Source organism: Hylobates moloch, unplaced genomic scaffold (genome assembly GCF_009828535.3).
Source record: "Hylobates moloch isolate HMO894 unplaced genomic scaffold, HMol_V3 SCAFFOLD_22, whole genome shotgun sequence".
Lineage (NCBI taxonomy): Eukaryota > Metazoa > Chordata > Mammalia > Primates > Hylobatidae > Hylobates > Hylobates moloch.
Genome location: NW_026652297.1, coordinates 20867284 through 20886925, shown reverse-complemented (window position 1 = coordinate 20886925; position 19642 = coordinate 20867284). Strand labels below are relative to the sequence as shown.

General features: G+C 38.5%; 1 protein-coding gene across 5 annotated transcripts in view; it reads left to right on the top strand.

Annotated features, from left to right (window-relative positions):
- Window positions 1–19642, top strand: part of ANKRD28 (ankyrin repeat domain 28) — a 197664-nt gene that overhangs the window by 126939 nt on the left and 51083 nt on the right. For all 5 annotated transcript variants that reach the window (XM_032144284.2, XM_032144285.2, XM_032144282.2 and 2 more), the window contains 4 exons: window positions 1724–1924; window positions 3453–3540; window positions 14345–14487; window positions 17740–17952. In XM_032144284.2, the coding sequence (XP_032000175.1) occupies window positions 1724–1924; window positions 3453–3540; window positions 14345–14487; window positions 17740–17952 (645 nt within the window). The remainder of the gene's footprint in view (window positions 1–1723; window positions 1925–3452; window positions 3541–14344; window positions 14488–17739; window positions 17953–19642) is intronic.

Here is a 19642-nt window from a genome sequence, read left to right as displayed (position 1 = left end):
GCTGCCTGAGATGCCTGAGAGCCGGGCGGAACAAAGCCATATTTCTCTTCTTTCAAAAGCAAATAGGAGAAATATCGCTGAATTCTTTTTCTCAGCAAGGAACATCCCTGAGAAAAAGAATGAGTTCTTAGGGGGAGGTCTCTAAAATGGCCGCTCTTGGAACGTCTGTCTTCTATGGTTGCAGATAAGGGATGAAATAAGCCTCAGTCTCCCATAGTGCTCCCAGGCCTGTTAGGACGAGGAAATTCCCACCTCATAAATTTTGATCAGACCAGTTGTCTGCTCACAAACCCTGTCTCCTGATAAGATGTTATATCAATGACAATGTGTGCCCAAAACTTCATTAGCAATTTTAATTTTGCCCGGTCCTGTGATCTCGCCCTGCCTCCATTTGCCTTGTAATATTTTATTACCTTATGAAGCATGTGATCTCTGTGACCCACACCCTATTCGTACACCCCCTCCCCTTTTGAAAATCACTAATAAAAACTTGCTGGTTTTGTGGCTTGGTCGTGTCTCCCCCAGACACCCAGCTTTAAAATTTCCCTCTTTTGTACTCTTTCCCTTTATTTCTCAGACTAGCCGACACTTAGGGAAAATAGAAAAGGACTCACGTTGAATTATTGGAGGCAGGTTCCCCAGATAATTTACTAAAAATTAGGATTATCACTGAAAGAAGAAAAAATTTGCTGAGTTTAGTTCTGATTATATTGCTTAATGTTGATGGCATACTGAATTTCTTGGAATCCTGCCATGAGTCCAATTTGTAGAGGTAGTGTTGTGATGTTTTCCATGCGCTTCTGGGAGATAAATCCCTTGGACAGTAGACTCTTAAATTGCCTTAACTTTCTCTCTAAGCAGCACTGCAAAAACAACCTTGTATATGTTGTGTCTTTTTTTTTTTTTTTTAATGAAATCGATCCTAGTGATTTTTCATTTTGTAAAATATAGCATGTATAATACATTGAGAAATAGTATGTTTTTAATTTTTATATATGCAATGTAAAAAATCTATTAAAGTTGTTCAAAGAGCCAGGTGTGGCTCTATGACTGGCTCACGTTTGTAACCCCAACACTTCGGGAGGCCAAAGCAGGAGGATCACTTGAGGCCAGGAGTTTGAGACCAGCCTGGGCAATGTAGCAAGACCTTGTCTCTACAAAAAAATTAAAAAATTAGCCAGGGGTGGTGGCATGCACCTGTAGTCCTAGCTACTCAGGAAGCAAAGGTGGGAGGATCACTTAAGCCAAGGAATTTGAAGTTACAGTGAGCTGTGATTGCTCTACTGCACTCCAGCCTGGGCAACAGAGCAAGATCCTGTCTCTTAAAACAAAACCAAAAAACTATTTATTCAAAGTATAAATTGTATCTTGTTACCTAGAAAAATAAGATACAAGAAATGAATGTTTTTGAATAATAGTTGTCAGTATTTCTTCTTGCACGTTTTGATAGGAATGTTTATGCATTTAATGGTAGGGTAAGGAAAGGGAATGTTTGATCTTGATGCATCTTATATGGCTCTGAGTACTCTATCACCTTTACATTCAAAATATTTTGTTTCCTTGGGTAAATTCCTACTTGTTTATAGTGAGTTCTATGAGAGCTTTTTTATTTTCTTCATGTGTAGATACATATTTATACACACATGCACACTATATATAGAAATAATTTCTCAAACTCTTTAACTCATTCGTCTTTTATAACTTTTATCTTCATATGTTTTAGGAAGCAGTTCAGGTACTTTTGAAGCATTCTGCAGATGTTAATGCTCGAGACAAAAATTGGCAAACCCCTTTACATATAGCTGCTGCTAATAAAGCTGTAAAGTGTGCTGAAGCTTTGGTACCTCTTCTGAGTAATGTAAACGTATCTGATCGAGCAGGGAGGACTGCATTACATCATGCAGCTTTCAGTGGACATGGTGAGGTAGGTGGCATTCAATTAGACCATGATTTTTCTCTCCTTCTGTCCACCCCCCAGTTATTAAAGAGCTTGCATTTTTGCATAGTAAAGGCATATAGAACGATTTATCTTTCTCATTTTTGTCTAATTTTGCCTCCTTTTATAACTTTCTCAAATTTAGAAATGTATGTAGTAGATACTACCTGTGCACAGTCAACCTGGGGTGACCAAGGAGAACACTACCAACTCTTAACACAACAGGAAAAGTATGTTCTATTATTGTGGGAGGAAAAATATGTGAAGACAGAGATATGTTATTGTTCTTCCAGAAGTAAATGGCAAAGGAAGGCAGAATTTAGAAAACATGCTTTTTAGTAGTTTAACATTTAGTCAAGATAATACTTTAGTGACAGAACCATCAAAACAATTTAAGAAAATTGCTATTTATCTTACACAACGAACATTGTCTGTGCTAGGTGTCATAGCAAAGATTGGGGTTTATGTGTACACCAAAGATTTAGAGAAGGTAACAGAAGAACCTTTGAAGCCAACTTGTCTAGTCTTTCATTTTTGTTGCAGGGATAGGAACTCATAGGTAAAGTAACATTCCCAAGATTCTGTGGCTGGGAGCTAGTGGCTGCCATGTCTTTTTCAAACTAGTTCCCACTTATCTACAGAGGATATGTTCCTGGACCCCCTATGGATGCCTGAAACATTGGATAGTACCAAACCCTATAGATACTGTGTTTTTTACTATACATACTGATGATAAAATTTAATTTATAATTTAGGTACAGTAAGAGATAATAATAATAAAATGGAACGATTTTAATACAAGTTACATGAATGTAGTCTGTCTCTCAAAATATCCCACTGTAACTGTAGTGTAGTCACCTGTTTTCAGACTATGGTTGATGGCAGGTAATTGAATGCAGAAAGTGGAACTGCAGATAAGGGGAGACTACTGTACTTTTCTGATTTTCCATTATAAAGAATCCTTGCCTCCACTGCAGTTAAGGTTACAGATGTATCCCTATTTGAAATCGCAGTAGCCTTCCAGTGGAGAAATTATTGTAAATATGGTTAGTTGCAATTATTATTTTTGGTACATTGTGAGGTAAGCAGACTATGCAGTGACCTTCAGGTATAATTATATTGTAGGCACTATGTTTGTGTTTGAATTAAATTTAAGACCTTTCTAGAGTGAGAATGCACTTTTAACATTTTGGACTATGAATAGGAACAAAACCTCTTATTAAATATTTCAGCCTTAGACTTGCCAAATTTGTACTTAGTTCATAAAATACCAAGGCACAAAGTGGCATCCTAAAAAGGTACTGATGCCTGACCTCAGTAGTACCCACAGTTAACCATTTTTTCATGTTTTGTCCTGTTATGTTAAATGACCTTCAGTATTTAGTCTAGCTCCTTCTGTTCAGCAACTGCAGAAATTTAGTGCCAGAGAAATTGAGATAAGTAACTGTCACAAATGTACATTCATAGACAATTGTGCTTCACAATTTTGGTGACACTGTGTTTACTTTTATTCCAGATGGTCAAACTACTCTTGTCTAGAGGTGCCAATATTAATGCTTTTGACAAGAAAGATAGGCGTGCTATCCACTGGGCAGCATATATGGGTATGTACTTTTTAAATTTAGTTTTTGATATTATATATTTAGAAAGGTTGTACATTTTAAGTTCTTGCTGTTTGTATAACATTTGTCTTTAAGGGTACTGAAAAGCTACACAGTATCTGAGTTTGATGCCCAGGTAGAACAACCCTGGTAATGGGGGAGGTTTGGAGTACACTGGGTCCAGTTCATCTAAAAGCTGTTTGAAATTAATTCCATTTACCTTTAAAGGAAGAGATGTCCCAGACACAGGCCTGGAATACATAATTTAGGATTGATGTTTACTAAAGCCCATTCTCATACCCATTTTTGTTTGTATGAGAATATTAAGGTAAAAGTAACAAAGCTGCATTAGGAAGCCTATTATTTAGGGCCAACCAGTGGGTTAAATATGTATTATCATGTTTGATTTCTATAATAGTAAATTTATAGAAAGAAACTGGGGCTTGGAATACAGACTTTTTTGCTGTAACATAATATATATGTTCTTAAAAAATCTTATAGTCTGCAAAATTGTACTCTAAAACTAATAGAGCTCATAGGAATAATAGGCCTGGGGTAGACCACCCAAAACCTATGCAACTGTGTGACCACAGCACTAACAGAAACATTAATTGGTTCTTGCAGAGACGGGGAGGCAAATCAGCCTATTACAGGATATTTTTAAATGCACAAAAATAGCAGAATAGAAATGCTCGCTTCTGGATGCTAAAACTGCAGAGGAAAGTAGATCTCTGAGTATAGAGGAAGTATACCTTGCCATAAATCCTTGAAGTCTTAGAAGACTGGGGTTGTGCCTCTGGTAAGAAGCCATGGATGTAGACATTCATTTTTCAAGGTTCTTAAAACAGCTGAAAGAACTCACTTTGCAGCCATAGAGCTCAGGGCTTTTTTTCTTCCTGCCAGAGGTTATAATCCTGTGCTTCTGCTATTTTAACTCCTGGGTAGGAAAAAGCACATATGAACTGACATGTTTTCTGTGTAATACTTGTATCATTCCCTGATTTACCAGTCACATTACCTGATTACAAAGACATCTAGCTAACCACTTTTCTTAGAGCCATAGCTTATCCTCATTACTTTTTTTTCTTGGTTTTGTCTTTTCTTGACTCTCATTTAAAAATAAAAGATTAACAGAAGATTCGATGGAGGAGTATTAACTCAAGAACTATATAGTCCATCCCTCATATATGTGGAGGATTGGTTCCAGGACCACCTGCTTATACCCAGATCCTTGCATATGGAAGTCACATAGTTGGCCATGGGGAACCCACGTGTACAAAAAGTTGGCTCTCCGTGTATGAGCATTTCACATCCCCTGAATACTGTATTTTTGAACCACATATGGTAGAAAAAAATCCATATATAAGTGGACCCACACAGTTCAAACCTTTGTTATTCCAGGGTCAACTGTATAATATGTAAAATAGATACAAACCAGTTATAATACACTCTTTCTAGATAGATAAGTCTATACATAACATGTCTGTGTATATCATACCAGTTATAGATACCCACAAGGCCCAGGGAAATCCTATGCCTATAATGAAAACAACCAAAAGCAGTAGAATCCTTTTTTTTTCTTTTTTAAGAAAAGTTTTGAAAATCTTTATTCAATTCCAGTATAGTTACTCTGAAAAAAAAAAATTCTACATAGGTATACTAAATTGAAGATCATGATGTACAAAACCCACTCTCATTACCAATAAAACATTTAAAATAAGGTGTCAACACTGATTTTTTTACAAAAGCAACAGCATTCATGCATCAGAGACCTTACCGTATCTCTCTCCTTTGTATCAGAAAATTACTACATTTTGAGAAATGATATCAATTGAATAGATGAAATATTATCACTGAAGAGTAGTCACATAAAGCATGATTAATTTTAAGAAATGGTATTTAAAGAAAACATTAAAATGCCTTCAGTATTTCTAACAGTATGTCCACAGAAAAGAATATAGTCAGAATTAAGCAGATAAATGATGAAGTTGGGAATAGACGGTGATATGTCATTTTTCGTTTCTTTTTCAATAAGCTCCAGAAGGCAATCCCAGATCAGCTCAACACAACTAAAGTGAGCATGCTGATTTCCCACTCTTGCTTATCTCCATATGACAGTATTTCTCCTTCAAAAAGGTTCTTCAGTAGTTCGTAAGAGTATTTCAGAGGTCCATGGTGACCAAGAAGCTGAAGTAATCCGTAGTTAGCAAACATGTAATACTGGAGATGTGTTTTTGTTTTTGTTTTTGTTTTTGTTTGAGACAGAGTCTTGCTCTGTCACCCAGGCTAGAGTGCAGCGGCACGATCTCAGCTCACTCAAGTCCACCTCCCAGGTTCAAGCGATTCTCGTGCCTCAGCCTCCCGAGTAGCTGGGATTACAGGCACCTGCCACCACACCTGGCTAACTTTTTCATATTTTTAGTAGAGACACGATTTCACCATGTTGTCCAGGCTGGTCTCGAACTCTTGACCTCAGGTGATCGGTCTGCCTCTGCCTCCCAAAGTGCTGGGATTACAAGTGTGAGCCACTATGCCTGGTCTGGAGATGTCTTAAAGCAGCCATCTACTTTTTCTTCTAATACTTTCCACATATCTGCTACAAGGATTTGGGCTTGTTTGTAAAAATAAACTTTTTTCCCCTCAAATCAGAAAAAAGCGTGCCTCCAGACGTTTTCAACAGAATTTTCCTGGCTTCATCGAGAATCCAATGCTTCTCTTCTGTCAAAGGCATGAGAGGAAAACATTTGTTTCAGAATGAAATATATGTCCAACTTGATCTAGGGTTAACTGTGGCATAGTATGAGGTACTAGTAGTTGGTGTCCCTTTGCCGAAGGATCTGTTGACTGCCATGACTGCAGGGACCAATACCATATGTTCTCCCCCATACCTCACAACACACTTTTGCTTGTCCTGCTCTGACCAAATAGGAGATAAGGTTAAGTGTGTCTGTCAGTGAACACTGAGTTGACTGTGTTCTTACCAGCTCCCCTGGGATTGGGATTTAGCTCATGAAGCATCTTCCACCTCTCCACATACAGTTCTGGCCCCTTCACCTTGGCCAGCAGCGGTTCTGCCACCCTGTATATGTATGCCTCTGCTTTCAGTGAACACATCCCAACTGTGTTCTGCAGTGAATTTAATTTACTTCCCTGGGTGTTAGAAGACTGTACATTCTCCCCCTCTCCTTTCAGACTGTGGAGTGATGCTTTTGACCTCCACTGGGGCAAACTCTCTTTCCTTTCTAAGTGGGCAACATCCAGAGTCCCTCTGTACTTCAGAGTTTCTACCCACTATGGGATCATCACCCTCAACAGGGTCCTGCTCTCTCCGGGAGTAGCACTGAGAACTGAGCACAGCTAAGGTACAGCCTTTCTCCCATCACACTTGCATGACTAGGAAACTGTAGAGACCATGTAGCCATGCACTGGGCAGAAGCCCGAGAATCCATATTGCATTGCAGCTCTGACCTTTAGTGTGAGTGTAAAGGAAGATAAAAAAAAAACCCCCCCCCCTTTTTTTTTTTTTTTTTTTTTTTTTTTTTTTTTTTGGAGACACAGTTCACCCTTGTTGTCCAGGCTGGAGTGCAATGGCGTGATCTCGGCTCACTGCAATCTCCACCTCCCAGGTTCAAGCGATTCTCCTGCCTCCGCCTCCCGAGTAGCTGGGACTACAGGCGCCTGCCACCACGCGCAGCTAATTTTTGTATGTTTAGTAGAGATGAGGTTTCACCATGTTGACCAGGCTGGTCTTGAATTTCTGCAAATGTCCCTATTTTTAAAGCTGAAAGCTTGGTTCATGGTGGTTTATACCAAAGATATGTGCTGCTGATTATGTACTGGGCCATTTTCTTGTGTTAATTGAAGGTAATAGCCAGAAGCAAGTTCCGTATTGCATCCTGAGGTCCCTTTCTCACAGCCTGTAGTTTTTCATCTTGGTCTTTCTGAATATTCTGGTGTGGCTTACTCTTCAAGACAGGAACAACTAGGTTATGTGATGTAAAGCTGTACATCTTACGTTAAGAGGCTTACATGGTAAGCAGAGCGCATCAGGGCTTTTACCTACTAAGAATTAAGCTTGACTAAACAACTGTTTTCATACAACTGAAGGCCAGGGGGATTTTGCAGGTTGCCTCTAGTTGAGCTCCCAGAATAGTTGAATGTGTGTATTTCAAGGGGGCCAGAATGGCTTTGTTGTTTCTCACCCTGCTAAGTGTCACTTTTTAGGCATCTCAGTTGAGGTTGAAAAAGATATTCTGTGTTTCTTGGACCTCACCACAAGTTTTAGTGAATTTTGTGCCACTAAAATTAAATGTCATAGACTGGGTAATTTATAAAGAACAGAAATTTCTTTCCTCACAGTTCTGTAGGCTGGGAAGTCCAAGATCAAGGCACTAGCATCGAGTGAGGGCCCTCTTGAAGCATCACATTGTGGGGAGTCAAATTCATCTTTTTTAAAGTTCCCACCTCTTAACACTGTTGCGTTGGGGATTACACTTCCAACATATCAACTTCAGAGGACACATTTAAACCATAGTACCATATAGCACTGCCCATTTAATTTATGAGCATAACCAGGCAGAGATTTATAATTATCCTTTTTCGTCTCTTCCTTCCCTGAAGCACAGAATAAGATGAATATCGACATATAGCTTCTAAAACTGTTCAGCCATTCTAGGTATACAGGATTAAAGAGTTAAATATGTGAAAGTAAGAAGCTATTGACTGGTCACCTCTCTTACAGACAAACCTGAAGTACAAGCATTGTTACCTCTAGGTTATATTCAGAGAATTCATCAATGTTATTGTAAGAGACATTGGGGATTATGTGTAGTCTTGTAATTTATTTATCCCAGCTTTCCTTATTAGCCCTGGCCTTCCATTTCCTGGTTGAGGCTCCGTTAATTTCCTTTTAGGCCCCACTTATACTTACGCTATTGAATTATTTGTCATTGTTCCCTAGCGCCCCACCTCATCTCCAAATGAATTGATCATTTTCTTCTTCCACCTTGTGCTTGCTCCTGCCATCAACCTTTGTCAAGGTCCCTTTACACATTCATCTTTCCTGTTGCTTTCAGTACTTTTTGAAGTAGTCAGCCAAGTTTAGCTTCAAATTACCTTATTGTGATGACTTGGACCCAGAAGGTACTGAATAAATACTTTTTACCTTGGGCTGGGCATGGTCGCTTATGCCTGTAATCCCAACACCTTGGGAGGCCGAGGTGGGAAGATCCTTGAGCCCAGGAGTTGAAGACCAGCCTGGGCAACATAGTGAGACCTTCTCTCTACAAAAAAAAAAATTTAATATTAGCTGGGTGTGGTGGCACACACCTCACTTGAGCCCAGAAGGTTGAGGCTGCAGTGAGCTGTGATCGCACCACTGCATTCCAGCCAATGTGACAGAGCCAAAACCCTGTCTCAAAAAATTTTTAATTGATTTTTGAAAATTACCTTAACGCCTCGTTGCATTATTTCTTTTCTAGAAACATAATAGTACATATTTCTTTTTCATATTAAAATGGGGAGAAAGAGGCTGTAAATATCTACTTTAATTGGTAATTTATATATAAACAACTGAATCTGCCTGATTCTTTATGCATCTTGCAGTATCTTGGCTTAATTTTTTTGAGGGAGGGGTGCCTCTGTTTGAAAGCCTCGTTTATTAACTTTTTATAGACTCATTCTCTATGAAGGGATTTTTAAAATGACATCACGAGCAATTTCTTCAGTGTAACTAGTATATATTGGATGCTTGTTTTTTATGCTGCTCTTGGTCTTGTGGAACATATCAAGAAGTAGAACAGCCTTCTGAAAGTATATATTTGGGGATTCATGCACAAAAAGTAATTAAAGAGTAATTAACGATTCCGTTTAAGAAACATCACAAGGCTTATAGGGTTTCTAGGGAAGAGAGTTGATTGGGTTGGTCAGGAAAGGTTGGATCTGACATGTTTCTTCAAGGATTAGTATAATAGTAATGATTGGGAGGAGACATCCAAGCAGAACATTCCACATAAAGAAGGTGTTTCAAGAACAAAGACACAGAGATGGGAAGGATTGTGGGAGAAGGAGAAAACACTGTATAATCTAATCTGACAAAAAGTGACAAGTTATGAAAGGAGAATAGTGGTCCTCTCACCTTCCAGATACATGGCCCCCTTCCTGGCCTTCTTGTGTGGTTGGGTGGGGCCTAGGACTAGTTCTAGCTAATGAATGAAAGCAACATCAGTCTGGGCTGGAGCATTTAATTACTGATGGGAAACTCTGCAGTCTGTTTCCCCTTCTGGCACAGTGACCAGCCACATTCAAGATGATGTCAGTTACATGAGCCTGGGTCCTTGAGTAACTGAGCAGAGCCCTCTTGCCAACCTGTTATGGTTGAGAGAGAAATAAAAACACTGATTGTTTAAGCCACTGAGATTTGGAAGTTGATTGTTAACCATCACTCAGTATAACCAACCCTTTCCTCATGGTTACAATGGTGAGTAGACCAAGTTGGTTAAGATCTGGTGGAAATTATAAGGAAAAAGAGTTTTTTGGCTGCATGTTCTAAAGAGCTAACATTCTGAAGAAACAAGCCCCAGAAACCCCCAGATTGAAACGATTCCAGTAAGGCAGAGATCAGAGAGATTGTGGGTTTGGTGCTAAACTACCACAATAAAGTAAATATCGCAATAGGCAAATCACAAAAATTTTTTGGTTTCCCAGTGCGTATAAAAGATATGTTTAGTCTCCCTGCAGTGGCTCACACCTATAATCCTAACATCTTGGGAGCCCAAGGTGTGAGGACTGCTTCAGGCCAGGAGTTCAAGACCAGCCTGGGCAACAGAGCAAGACCCTGTCTCTACAAAGAAATTTCAAAATTAGCCCAGTGTGGTGGCATGCATCTGTAGTCCTAGCTACTCAGAAGGCTGAGGTGGGAGGATCACGTGAATCCAGGAGTTTGAGGTTACAGTGAGATGTGATCACACCACTGCGCTTCAGCCAGGGTGACACAGCAAGACCCCATTTCTAAAAATAATTAATTACAAAATATGTTTATGCTATACTATAGTCTATTAAGTGTGCAATAGCAATACATCTAAAACAATGTACAGGTCTTTGTTTTTTTTCTTTTTTATTAATTTTCAGTGTTCTTGTCTTAATTAAAAAATGTTATTGCTAAAAAAAAATGCTAACTATCATATGAGTCTTTAGCAAGTCATAATCTCTGCTAATGGAGAGTTTTGCCTCAATGTGAATGGTTGCTGAAGGTTTGGATGGCTGTGGCAGTTCCTTGAAATGAGACAAAGATGTACTGCATCGATGGACTCTTCCCTTTCACAAAAGATTTCTCTGTAGCATGTGAAGCTGTTTGATAGCATTTTTACCCACAGTAGAATTTCCTTCAAAATTGGAGTCATTTCTCTAAAAGCTTTGTTGTCATTTCAGCAACATTCACAGCATCTTCAGGAGTAGATTCCATCTCACAAAACCACTGTCTTTACTCATCCATAAGAAGCAACCCCTCATCTGTTCACATTTTATCATGAGATTATAGCAATTCAGGCACATCTTCAGACTCCACTTCTTATTCTAGTTCTCTCGCTATTTCTACCACATCTGCAGTTATTTCCTTCGTTGAAGTCTTGAATCCCTCAAAGTCATCCATGAGGGTTGGAATCAACTTCTTCCAAACTCCTGTTAATATTAATACTTTGACCTCCTCCCATGAATCAGAAATATTCTTTCTTTCTTTCTTTTTTCTTTTTTTCTTTTTTTTTTTTTTGACAGAGTTTCACTTTGTTGCCCAGGCTGGAGTGCAGTGGTGTGATCTTGGCTCACTGCAGCCTCTGCCTCCTGTGTTCAAGTGATTCTCCTGCCTCAGCCTCCCAAGTAGCTGGGATTATAGGCACCCGCCACCACGCCTGGCTAATTTTTAGTAGAGGCAGGGTTTCACCATGTTGGCCGGGCTGGTCTCAAACGGCTGACCTCAGGTGATTGGCTTCCCAAAGTGCTGGGATTACAGGCATGAGCCACCGCACCTGGCCAGGAATGTTCTTAATGGCATCTAGAATGATGAATCCTTTCCAGAAGGTTTTCCATTCACTTTGAGGAATCACTATTTATGGCAGCTATATCCACGTCAAATGTTATTTCTTAAATAATAAGACTTTGAAAGTTGAAATTACTCTTGATTCAGGGACAACAGAGTGACTGTTGTGTTATCAGGCACGAAAACAACAGTAATCTCCTTGTCTATAAGAGCTCTTGGGTGGCCAAGTACATTGTGAATAAGCAGTAATATTTTGAAAGGAATCTTCTTTTTCTGAGCAGTATGTCTCAACAGTGGGCTTAAAATATTCAGTAAACCATGTTATAAACGGAGGTGTTGTCATCCAGGCTTTGTTCCATTTTTGAGCATAGGCAAAGTGGATTTAGCATAATTCATGTGGGCTGTAGAATTTTCAGAATGGTAAATGAGCATTGACTTAAAGTCACTAGCTGCGTTAGCCTCTAACAAGAGAGTCAGCCTGTCCTTTGAAGTTTTGATGGCAGGCATAGATTTCTCTCTAGCAACGAAAGTCCTTGATGGCATCTTCCAATAGAAGGCCGTTTCATCTACATGGAAAATCTGTTGTTTAATGTAGCCACCTTCATTAATAATCTTAGATCTTCTAGATAACTTTTTACAGCTTCTATTAATACATCAGCACTTGCTGCTTCACATTGCACTTTTTTGTTACAGGGACATCTTTTTTCGTTAAACCTCACGAATCAACCTTTGCTCGATCAAACTTTTCCTCTATAGCTTCCTCACCTTTCTCAGCCTTCATAGAATTGAAGAAAGTTACGGCCTTGCTCTCGATTAGGCTTTGGCTTAAGCAAATTTTGTAGCTGTTTTGGTCGTCTATCCAGACCACTAGTACTTTCTCTGTATCATCAGTAAGGCTACTTAGCTTTCTTATCATTAGTCCATTCACTGGTATGGACTAATTTTAATTTTCTTGAAGAATTTTTCTTTTGCATTCACTACTTGGTAACTTTGTCACAGGAGGCCTAGCTTTCAGCCTGTCTCACCTTTCAACATGCCTTTCTCACTAAGCTTAGTCATTTCTAGCTTTTGATTTAAAGTGAGAGGTGCGCAACCGTCTTTCACTTGAACACTTAGGGGCTGCTGTAGGGTTATTATTTGGCCTAATTTTAATACTGTTGTGTCTGAGTGAAGAAGAAGGTCTGAAGAGGAGATAGATGGGGAAATGGAGTAGTTGGAATACACAACATTTATTAAGTTAACCACTTTTTTGGAGACAGAGTCTCACTCTGTCATCCAGGCTGGAGTGCAGTGACATGATCTTGGCTCACTGCAACCTCTACTTCCAGGGATCAAGTGATTTTCGGGCCTCAGCCTCCCGAGTAGCCAGAACTACAGGTGTGTGCCAGCATGCCCAGCTAATTTTTGTATTTTTAGTAGAGACAGAGTTTCAGTATTTTGGCCAGGCTGGTCTCTACTCCTGACCTCAGATGATCTGCCTGCCTCAGCCTCACAAAGTGTTGGGATTACAGGCGTTAGCCACCGTGCCTGATCAGTTCACCACTTTATATGAGTGCGGTTTGTGATGCCCCAAAACAATTACAGTAGGAATGTCAAAGATCAGTGATCACAGATCACCATAACAGATAAAATAATATTGAAAATGTTTGAAATATTGGCAAGAATAACCAAAACATGACACAGACACATGAAATGAACACATGCTGATGGAAAAAATGATGCCAATAGACTTGTTTGACACGGGGTTGCCACAAATTTTCAATTTTTAAGAAACAAGATGCAATATTTGCAAAGTACAATAAAGCAAAGTACATACAATATGGTATGCCAGCATTAGAAATGAAAAGCTAACTTTAGAATTTATGAATGTATTAAAGTAACCTTAGACAAAAAACAAGATCTAGGCAAAAGGAAGATGATAGATTGCAGGGTTATCACTGAATAAAATAATCAAAGGAATTTTAGTTGTCCCTTGTTATCCTTAGGGTATTAGTTTCAGACTCCTTTGGATACCAAAATTAGAAGTTACTCAAGTTCCTTATATAAAATGCCATAGTGTGTACGTATAACCTGTTCTTTAATTCATCTCTAGATTACTTATAATACCTAATACAATGTAAATAGTAGTTGTACTGCATTTTTAATTTTTTTTTTTTTACTGTTTTTATGTTTTCAAATATTTTCAATCTGCAGTTGGTTGAATCTGCAGATATGGAACCAGTGTATACAGAGGGCCAACATTCTTTTTAATTACTAATTATCTCTGCCAACACTTATCAAAATTATCCTGAATTCTATTTTTTTGTCTTGTTTTGTTTCGAGATAAGGCCTTGCTCCATTGCCCACCCCGGAGTGCAGTGGCATGATCACAGCTCACTGCAGCCTTAACCTCCCAGGCTCAAGTAATTCTTCTATCTCAGCCTCCCAAGTAACTGAGACTACAGGTGCATGCCACCATACCCGGCTAATTTTTTTTTATTTTTGTTGGAGACAGGGTCTCAATGTGTTGCCGAGGCTGGTCTCAAATTCCTGGGCTCAAGTGATCCTCCCACTTCAGCCTCCCAAAGTGCTGAGATGATAGGCATGAGCCATTATGGCCACCCCTGAAGTCTTAAAATTTTCCTTCTATCCTCTCTCAAGTTAACATGATTCATTGATGACTTGTCATACATCATCTATTTTGCATTTTTTAAATTTGCTTAAAGATATTTGGGATTATATTTAATAGTTTTCATATGCTCATCTCTATTTTTTTCTTCAAAAACACATTTTTAGGTCACATTGAAGTAGTGAAATTGCTTGTGTCGCATGGAGCTGAAGTGACATGCAAGGATAAAAAGTCTTATACACCTCTTCATGCAGCAGCTTCTAGTGGAATGATCAGCGTAGTCAAGTACCTTCTAGATCTTGGAGTTGATGTAGGTATATTAATTGAACAGTATAAAATTATGGAGCCCTTTTATACTTACTATTACATTATTGACAAGTTATTTCAGGTTTAAGAAATTATACAATGTTTTCATGTTTTAATTGGATATTTATAGTCCTTTACATAATATCTAATGCACTGATTTATGATCAAGGCATGTAAATAGTCAAAGCATGTTAAAAGGTAAAATACACTTCAAAGGTATTTTATTGCCAGTTTTTCTTCTATATCACGTTCTAGGCCCTGTAGTTCATTTCACTTATGGGAATCAGCAGATCAGACACACTTTTATTATTAGATAGCTGGGTTATTGTTAGTCTTCTTTGCCTAGTCTGATACTCTCTTAAAATGATTATAGCAGTTTGCATTACAGAATATTGGCAAGAGCTAGGCAGGAAAACAAGAAGTTTTTTGCCCACCAAGTGTAAGTATTCCTTACTATATAATTCTGTTTGGTTAAAAGGGGATGCTGCTTTATTTGGATATATTTGATTCCTGAATTGAGATAACTTAGAATACCTGTAGCTTTTCACAAGCCATCCTTTAAACATAAGTACTTTACTCCCTTATTTATTTATTTATTTAATTATTATTTTTTTAAACAGAGTCTCTGTCTCCCAGGCTGTAGTATAGTGGCACAATCACAGCTCACTGCAACCTTGAACTCCTGGGCTCAAGTGATCCTCCCACCTAAGCCTCCTGAATAGCTAGAACTACAGGCTAATTTTTTTTATTTTTGTAGAGATGAGGTCTTGCTGTTACCCAGGCTGGTGTCTAACTCTTGACCTCAAGTGACCCTCCTGCCTTGGTCTCCCAAAGTGCTGGGATTACAGGCATGAGCCACCACGCCCAGCCCACTCAGCGTATTTATTCTTACTTCAGGGAGAGTTCTGACAAAGTCACTGATTCTTCAAAACACACATTTTGAAGAACTCATTGGTTCTTTAAAACAGTAAATTAGAAGATACAGCATAAGGATCTGCTAGAGGGATACAGTTTAGATCAGCTACAAAAAACTAAGAAAAGTAGGTGATAGCCTGGTTGGACAAAGAATACATGACAGAACTGTAGGGCTAAATAGGCTGTTAACTGATGGACCATGTGAAACACTTTGCCTGAAACAAGCTAATAAATACTGAAAGTGTGAAGATCACAAGAAGACGTTGCAAAAATCTCAATTCCTGTACCTCTGTTTCAGCAGAGTGAAATAATATCTTAAAAGACCCTTGATCTAGATAAATGAGGCAACTTTGTTTCTGATTACTGTTTCAAGTCCATTCTAGTGCAATTTTTAAAACTGACTTTATTGACAGTTATATTTGTAAACTCTGGTGACTATTTGTTCATCAAAATAAGTGGCCAGACTTACAGCCTTTTAGTAACATCTGGCCCCCAGTTGTGTGGTTTTGTTTTGTTTTTTTTTTTTTTTTTAGTTTCCTAGAGGATTACCACAAACTGGAGGGCTAATAGAAATTTAACTTCTCAGAGTTTTAAAGTATGGAAGTTCTAAATCAAGGTGTCAGCAAGGTTGGTTCCTAATGGAGGCTCTGAGGGAGAATCTGTTCCTTGTCTGTGTTCTACCTTCTTGTGAAAAAATCTAGGTACTTTGATTAAAATTAAGTGTTAACTTTTTTTCTTCCTCTGATTTCTATTACCAGTGATCCAAGAAAAGAAAATGTTAACTAAAGCTGCATTATGTTGGGGCCAACTACAAGATTAGGGTCCAGAGTCTCCACACAAGGCCACTCTTTACTTATGACCAACTATAAGTTTAGAGGGCTTTCAAAACCACTTTCAGGTTTGATAATTCACCAGAAAGTCTCACAAACTTCATTAAAAGCTTTATACTCACAGTTGTGGTTTATTACAGGGACAAGATACAAACTGAGATCAGCCAAAAGAAGAGACACATAGGGTAGAGTGCAGGAGTATTCTAAAGGCAAAGTTTCCCTTGTCCCCTCCTCACGGAGTCAGAACACATTACTCTCCTTCCCTGGCATCAGTGTGTGACAGTATGAATGAAGTATTTCCAACAAGGAATGCTCACCTGAGCTTCATTTTCGGTTTTTATTGGGGCTCCATTACATGGCTTGATTGGTTGTCCATGTGGTTGATTTCAGTCTCCAAATACATGATACCTGGTGACCCAAAGCTCCCACTCTAAATAGAGACTCTTTTATCAGGTATATCATAGATTACCTCCCTGAAGCCAAGGGCAAAGGACAGACCTCTCTTTGGGAGAGGTCAGATTCTTTACTACACACTAATCATGTAAAGTATTCCCTTATTTATTAGAAATAGAAAAACAAGGCTGGGCACAGGGTCTCATGCCTGTAATCCCAGCACTTTGGGAGGCCAAGGCAGGTGGATCATTTGAGGTCAGGAGTTCAGGACCAGCCTGGCCAACATGGTGACACGCCGTTTCTACTAAAATACAAAAATTAGCCAGTTGGTAGTGGTATGTGCCTGTAATCCCAGTTACTCAGGAGGCTGAGGCAGGAGAATCGCTTGAGCCTGGGAGGCAGAGCTTTCGGTGAGCTGAGATCGTGCCACTCAACTCCAGTCTGGGCGACAGAGTGAGACCCTGTCTCAAAAAAAAAAAAAAAAAAAATAGAAAAGCAAAACCCTTAATTACATGAATTGTTTCTCATTTTTGAGCATACTCTTTTTACTTGTGATAAAATACCTGCATATGACACTGGAAAACATTTAGAGCCCAAGTTTGTGGCAAAAAATGAATTAAATAAATAGAATATGCCATTCATTTTTTTTTTAAATCTTGATCTGTACTTTATTACTAAGGTTAGCCTTTGTCACTGCAAAATGAAAAAGTTGAAAATATGCATGTTACTGAATATACCTCAGAATCTTCAGTTTGTGTTCATTTTTTATGATTATAATTAGTTCTATAGTAAATCCTTTACCTAGACTGCCTTTAAAAATACATTAGTTTACATTTTCCTAAAATATCTCTTTTGTATTATTCAGTTTTGTCATGAAGTAGACATTGTATATGTGAATTATAGTCCCTGAATGTATAAAATCAATGTAATACCAAAACGCTTGTCAAGGGTTTATTATTTTAAACCAACTTTAGAATTATAAGCCTCATCTCTGTATTTATCCTGTCTCCGTTTCTCACTTTAGTAATTTGATTGCAATCACAGGTTGCTAAAATAGCTCACAACATTGATAATTAGCAAAACTACTTTAACATTCAGATTTTTTTCCCTTCTAATAGATGAATGAACCAAATGCCTATGGAAATACACCTCTTCATGTAGCCTGCTATAATGGACAAGATGTTGTGGTGAATGAACTTATAGACTGTGGTGCTATTGTAAATCAAAAGAATGAAAAAGGATTTACTCCTTTGCACTTTGCTGCTGCATCAACGCATGGAGCATTGTGTTTAGAGCTTCTAGTTGGCAATGGGGCCGATGTCAATATGAAGGTAAGGAACAAAATCAGAATCTATGCTTTAAGTATTTCATATGTCACTGTTAAAACAACGTCAATGGTGAATACCATTCAGCAATAAAAAGGAACTATTGATAAACTCAAGAACATGGATAAATCTTTAAAATATTATGCTGAGTGAAAGCCTTACTCAATAGTATTACATTCTTTCCATTTACGTAAGGTTCTAGAACCAATAAAATTCCATTTATATGGGGTTCCAGAATCTATAATTGAAAAAAATCAGAACAATTATTGTCATTGCGAGGAGGGATCAACTGGGAAAGGGGCATGAAGGGACTTTATGTGATGTTTTGTATTTTGGCAGGGGTTTATGTTATATACATTTGTCAAAACTGATAAGGTGGTTCATTTGTATGCTTTCATAGCATATAAATTTTCTCTTAGAAGGAAAATACTAAACAGATGTTTAACCCTAGTTAATGTTGTGTTTAGAGGTGACATGTATGATGTCTGTATCTAATTTTAAAAAGCATCAAATAACTGGGTGGATGGAAGGATAGATGAATCTACAATAAAAGACATAGAGTAAAATACTCTATGGTGTGGTACAATTTAGATGGTATGTATACGGATGTTCACTCTACAGATCTTTTCAAATTTTACACAGTGTTAGGGAAAAAAACTGTCAGTGTATTGCACATAAGGAATAGTTGCTTTTTGTTTGTTTTTTTTTGTTTTTGTTGTTGTTAGAATCACTTTCCAGAGTAAGCATTTGGATTTTAGAAATATGTGAAAATTCTGGGCTAGCATAGTGGCTCCTACCTGTAATCCCACTACTTTGGGAGGCTGGGGTAGGAGGATCACTTGAGCCTAGGAGTTCAGGACTAGCCTGGACAGCATAACCTGGCTCCACAAAAAAATAGAAAATGAGCTTGGCATGGTGGCTTACGCTTTTAGTCCCAGCTTCTTGGGAGGTTGAAGTGGGAGGATCTCTTGAGCCTTGGAGGTCAAGGCTGCAGTGAGCTGAGATCATGCTACTGCCCTCCAGCCTGGGTGGCAGAGTGAGACCCTGTCTCAAAAAATAAAGAATGAATGAAAATTTTGGCCAGATACAGTCTGGCCCACACTTGTAATCCCAGTGCTTTAGGAGGCCAAGGCGAGAAGATCACTTGAGGCCAGGAGTTCAAGACCAGCCTGGGCAACATAGTGAGACCTCCATCTCTACCAAAAAAAAATTAAGAATTATCCTGTAGTCCTAGGTACTCAGGAGGCTGAGGCTGGAGGATCACTTGAGCCCAGAAGTTCAAAGTTACAGTGAACTATGATTGCACCACTGTACTCTACCCTGGGCGACAGGTGAGACCTTGCCTCAAATGAATGAATATTCTGGACCCAAATAAATATGCTTTCGCTGTATAATTTTATAAGAGAGCACATGCAATCCAGATTTTGAGCATTGCTATTTTATAATATATAATCATTTTAGATTTTTGAGAATTCTTTAGTTGTTGCTGTATTAATTTTATCAATTCATCCTTTGAGCACTTGCCAAACTGTATCTGGTGGTATGAAGAACACCAGACACAAAATTGAGCCAGTTAGGATTAGTAAAAATGTTTAAGCTTAAAATGTGATTTTCAGAGCATTTTAATTACATCAGATTTTCTTACCTAACTTCAGTGAAGCCTTTAATGATGCCACGGGTCAATTCTGACAGCTGT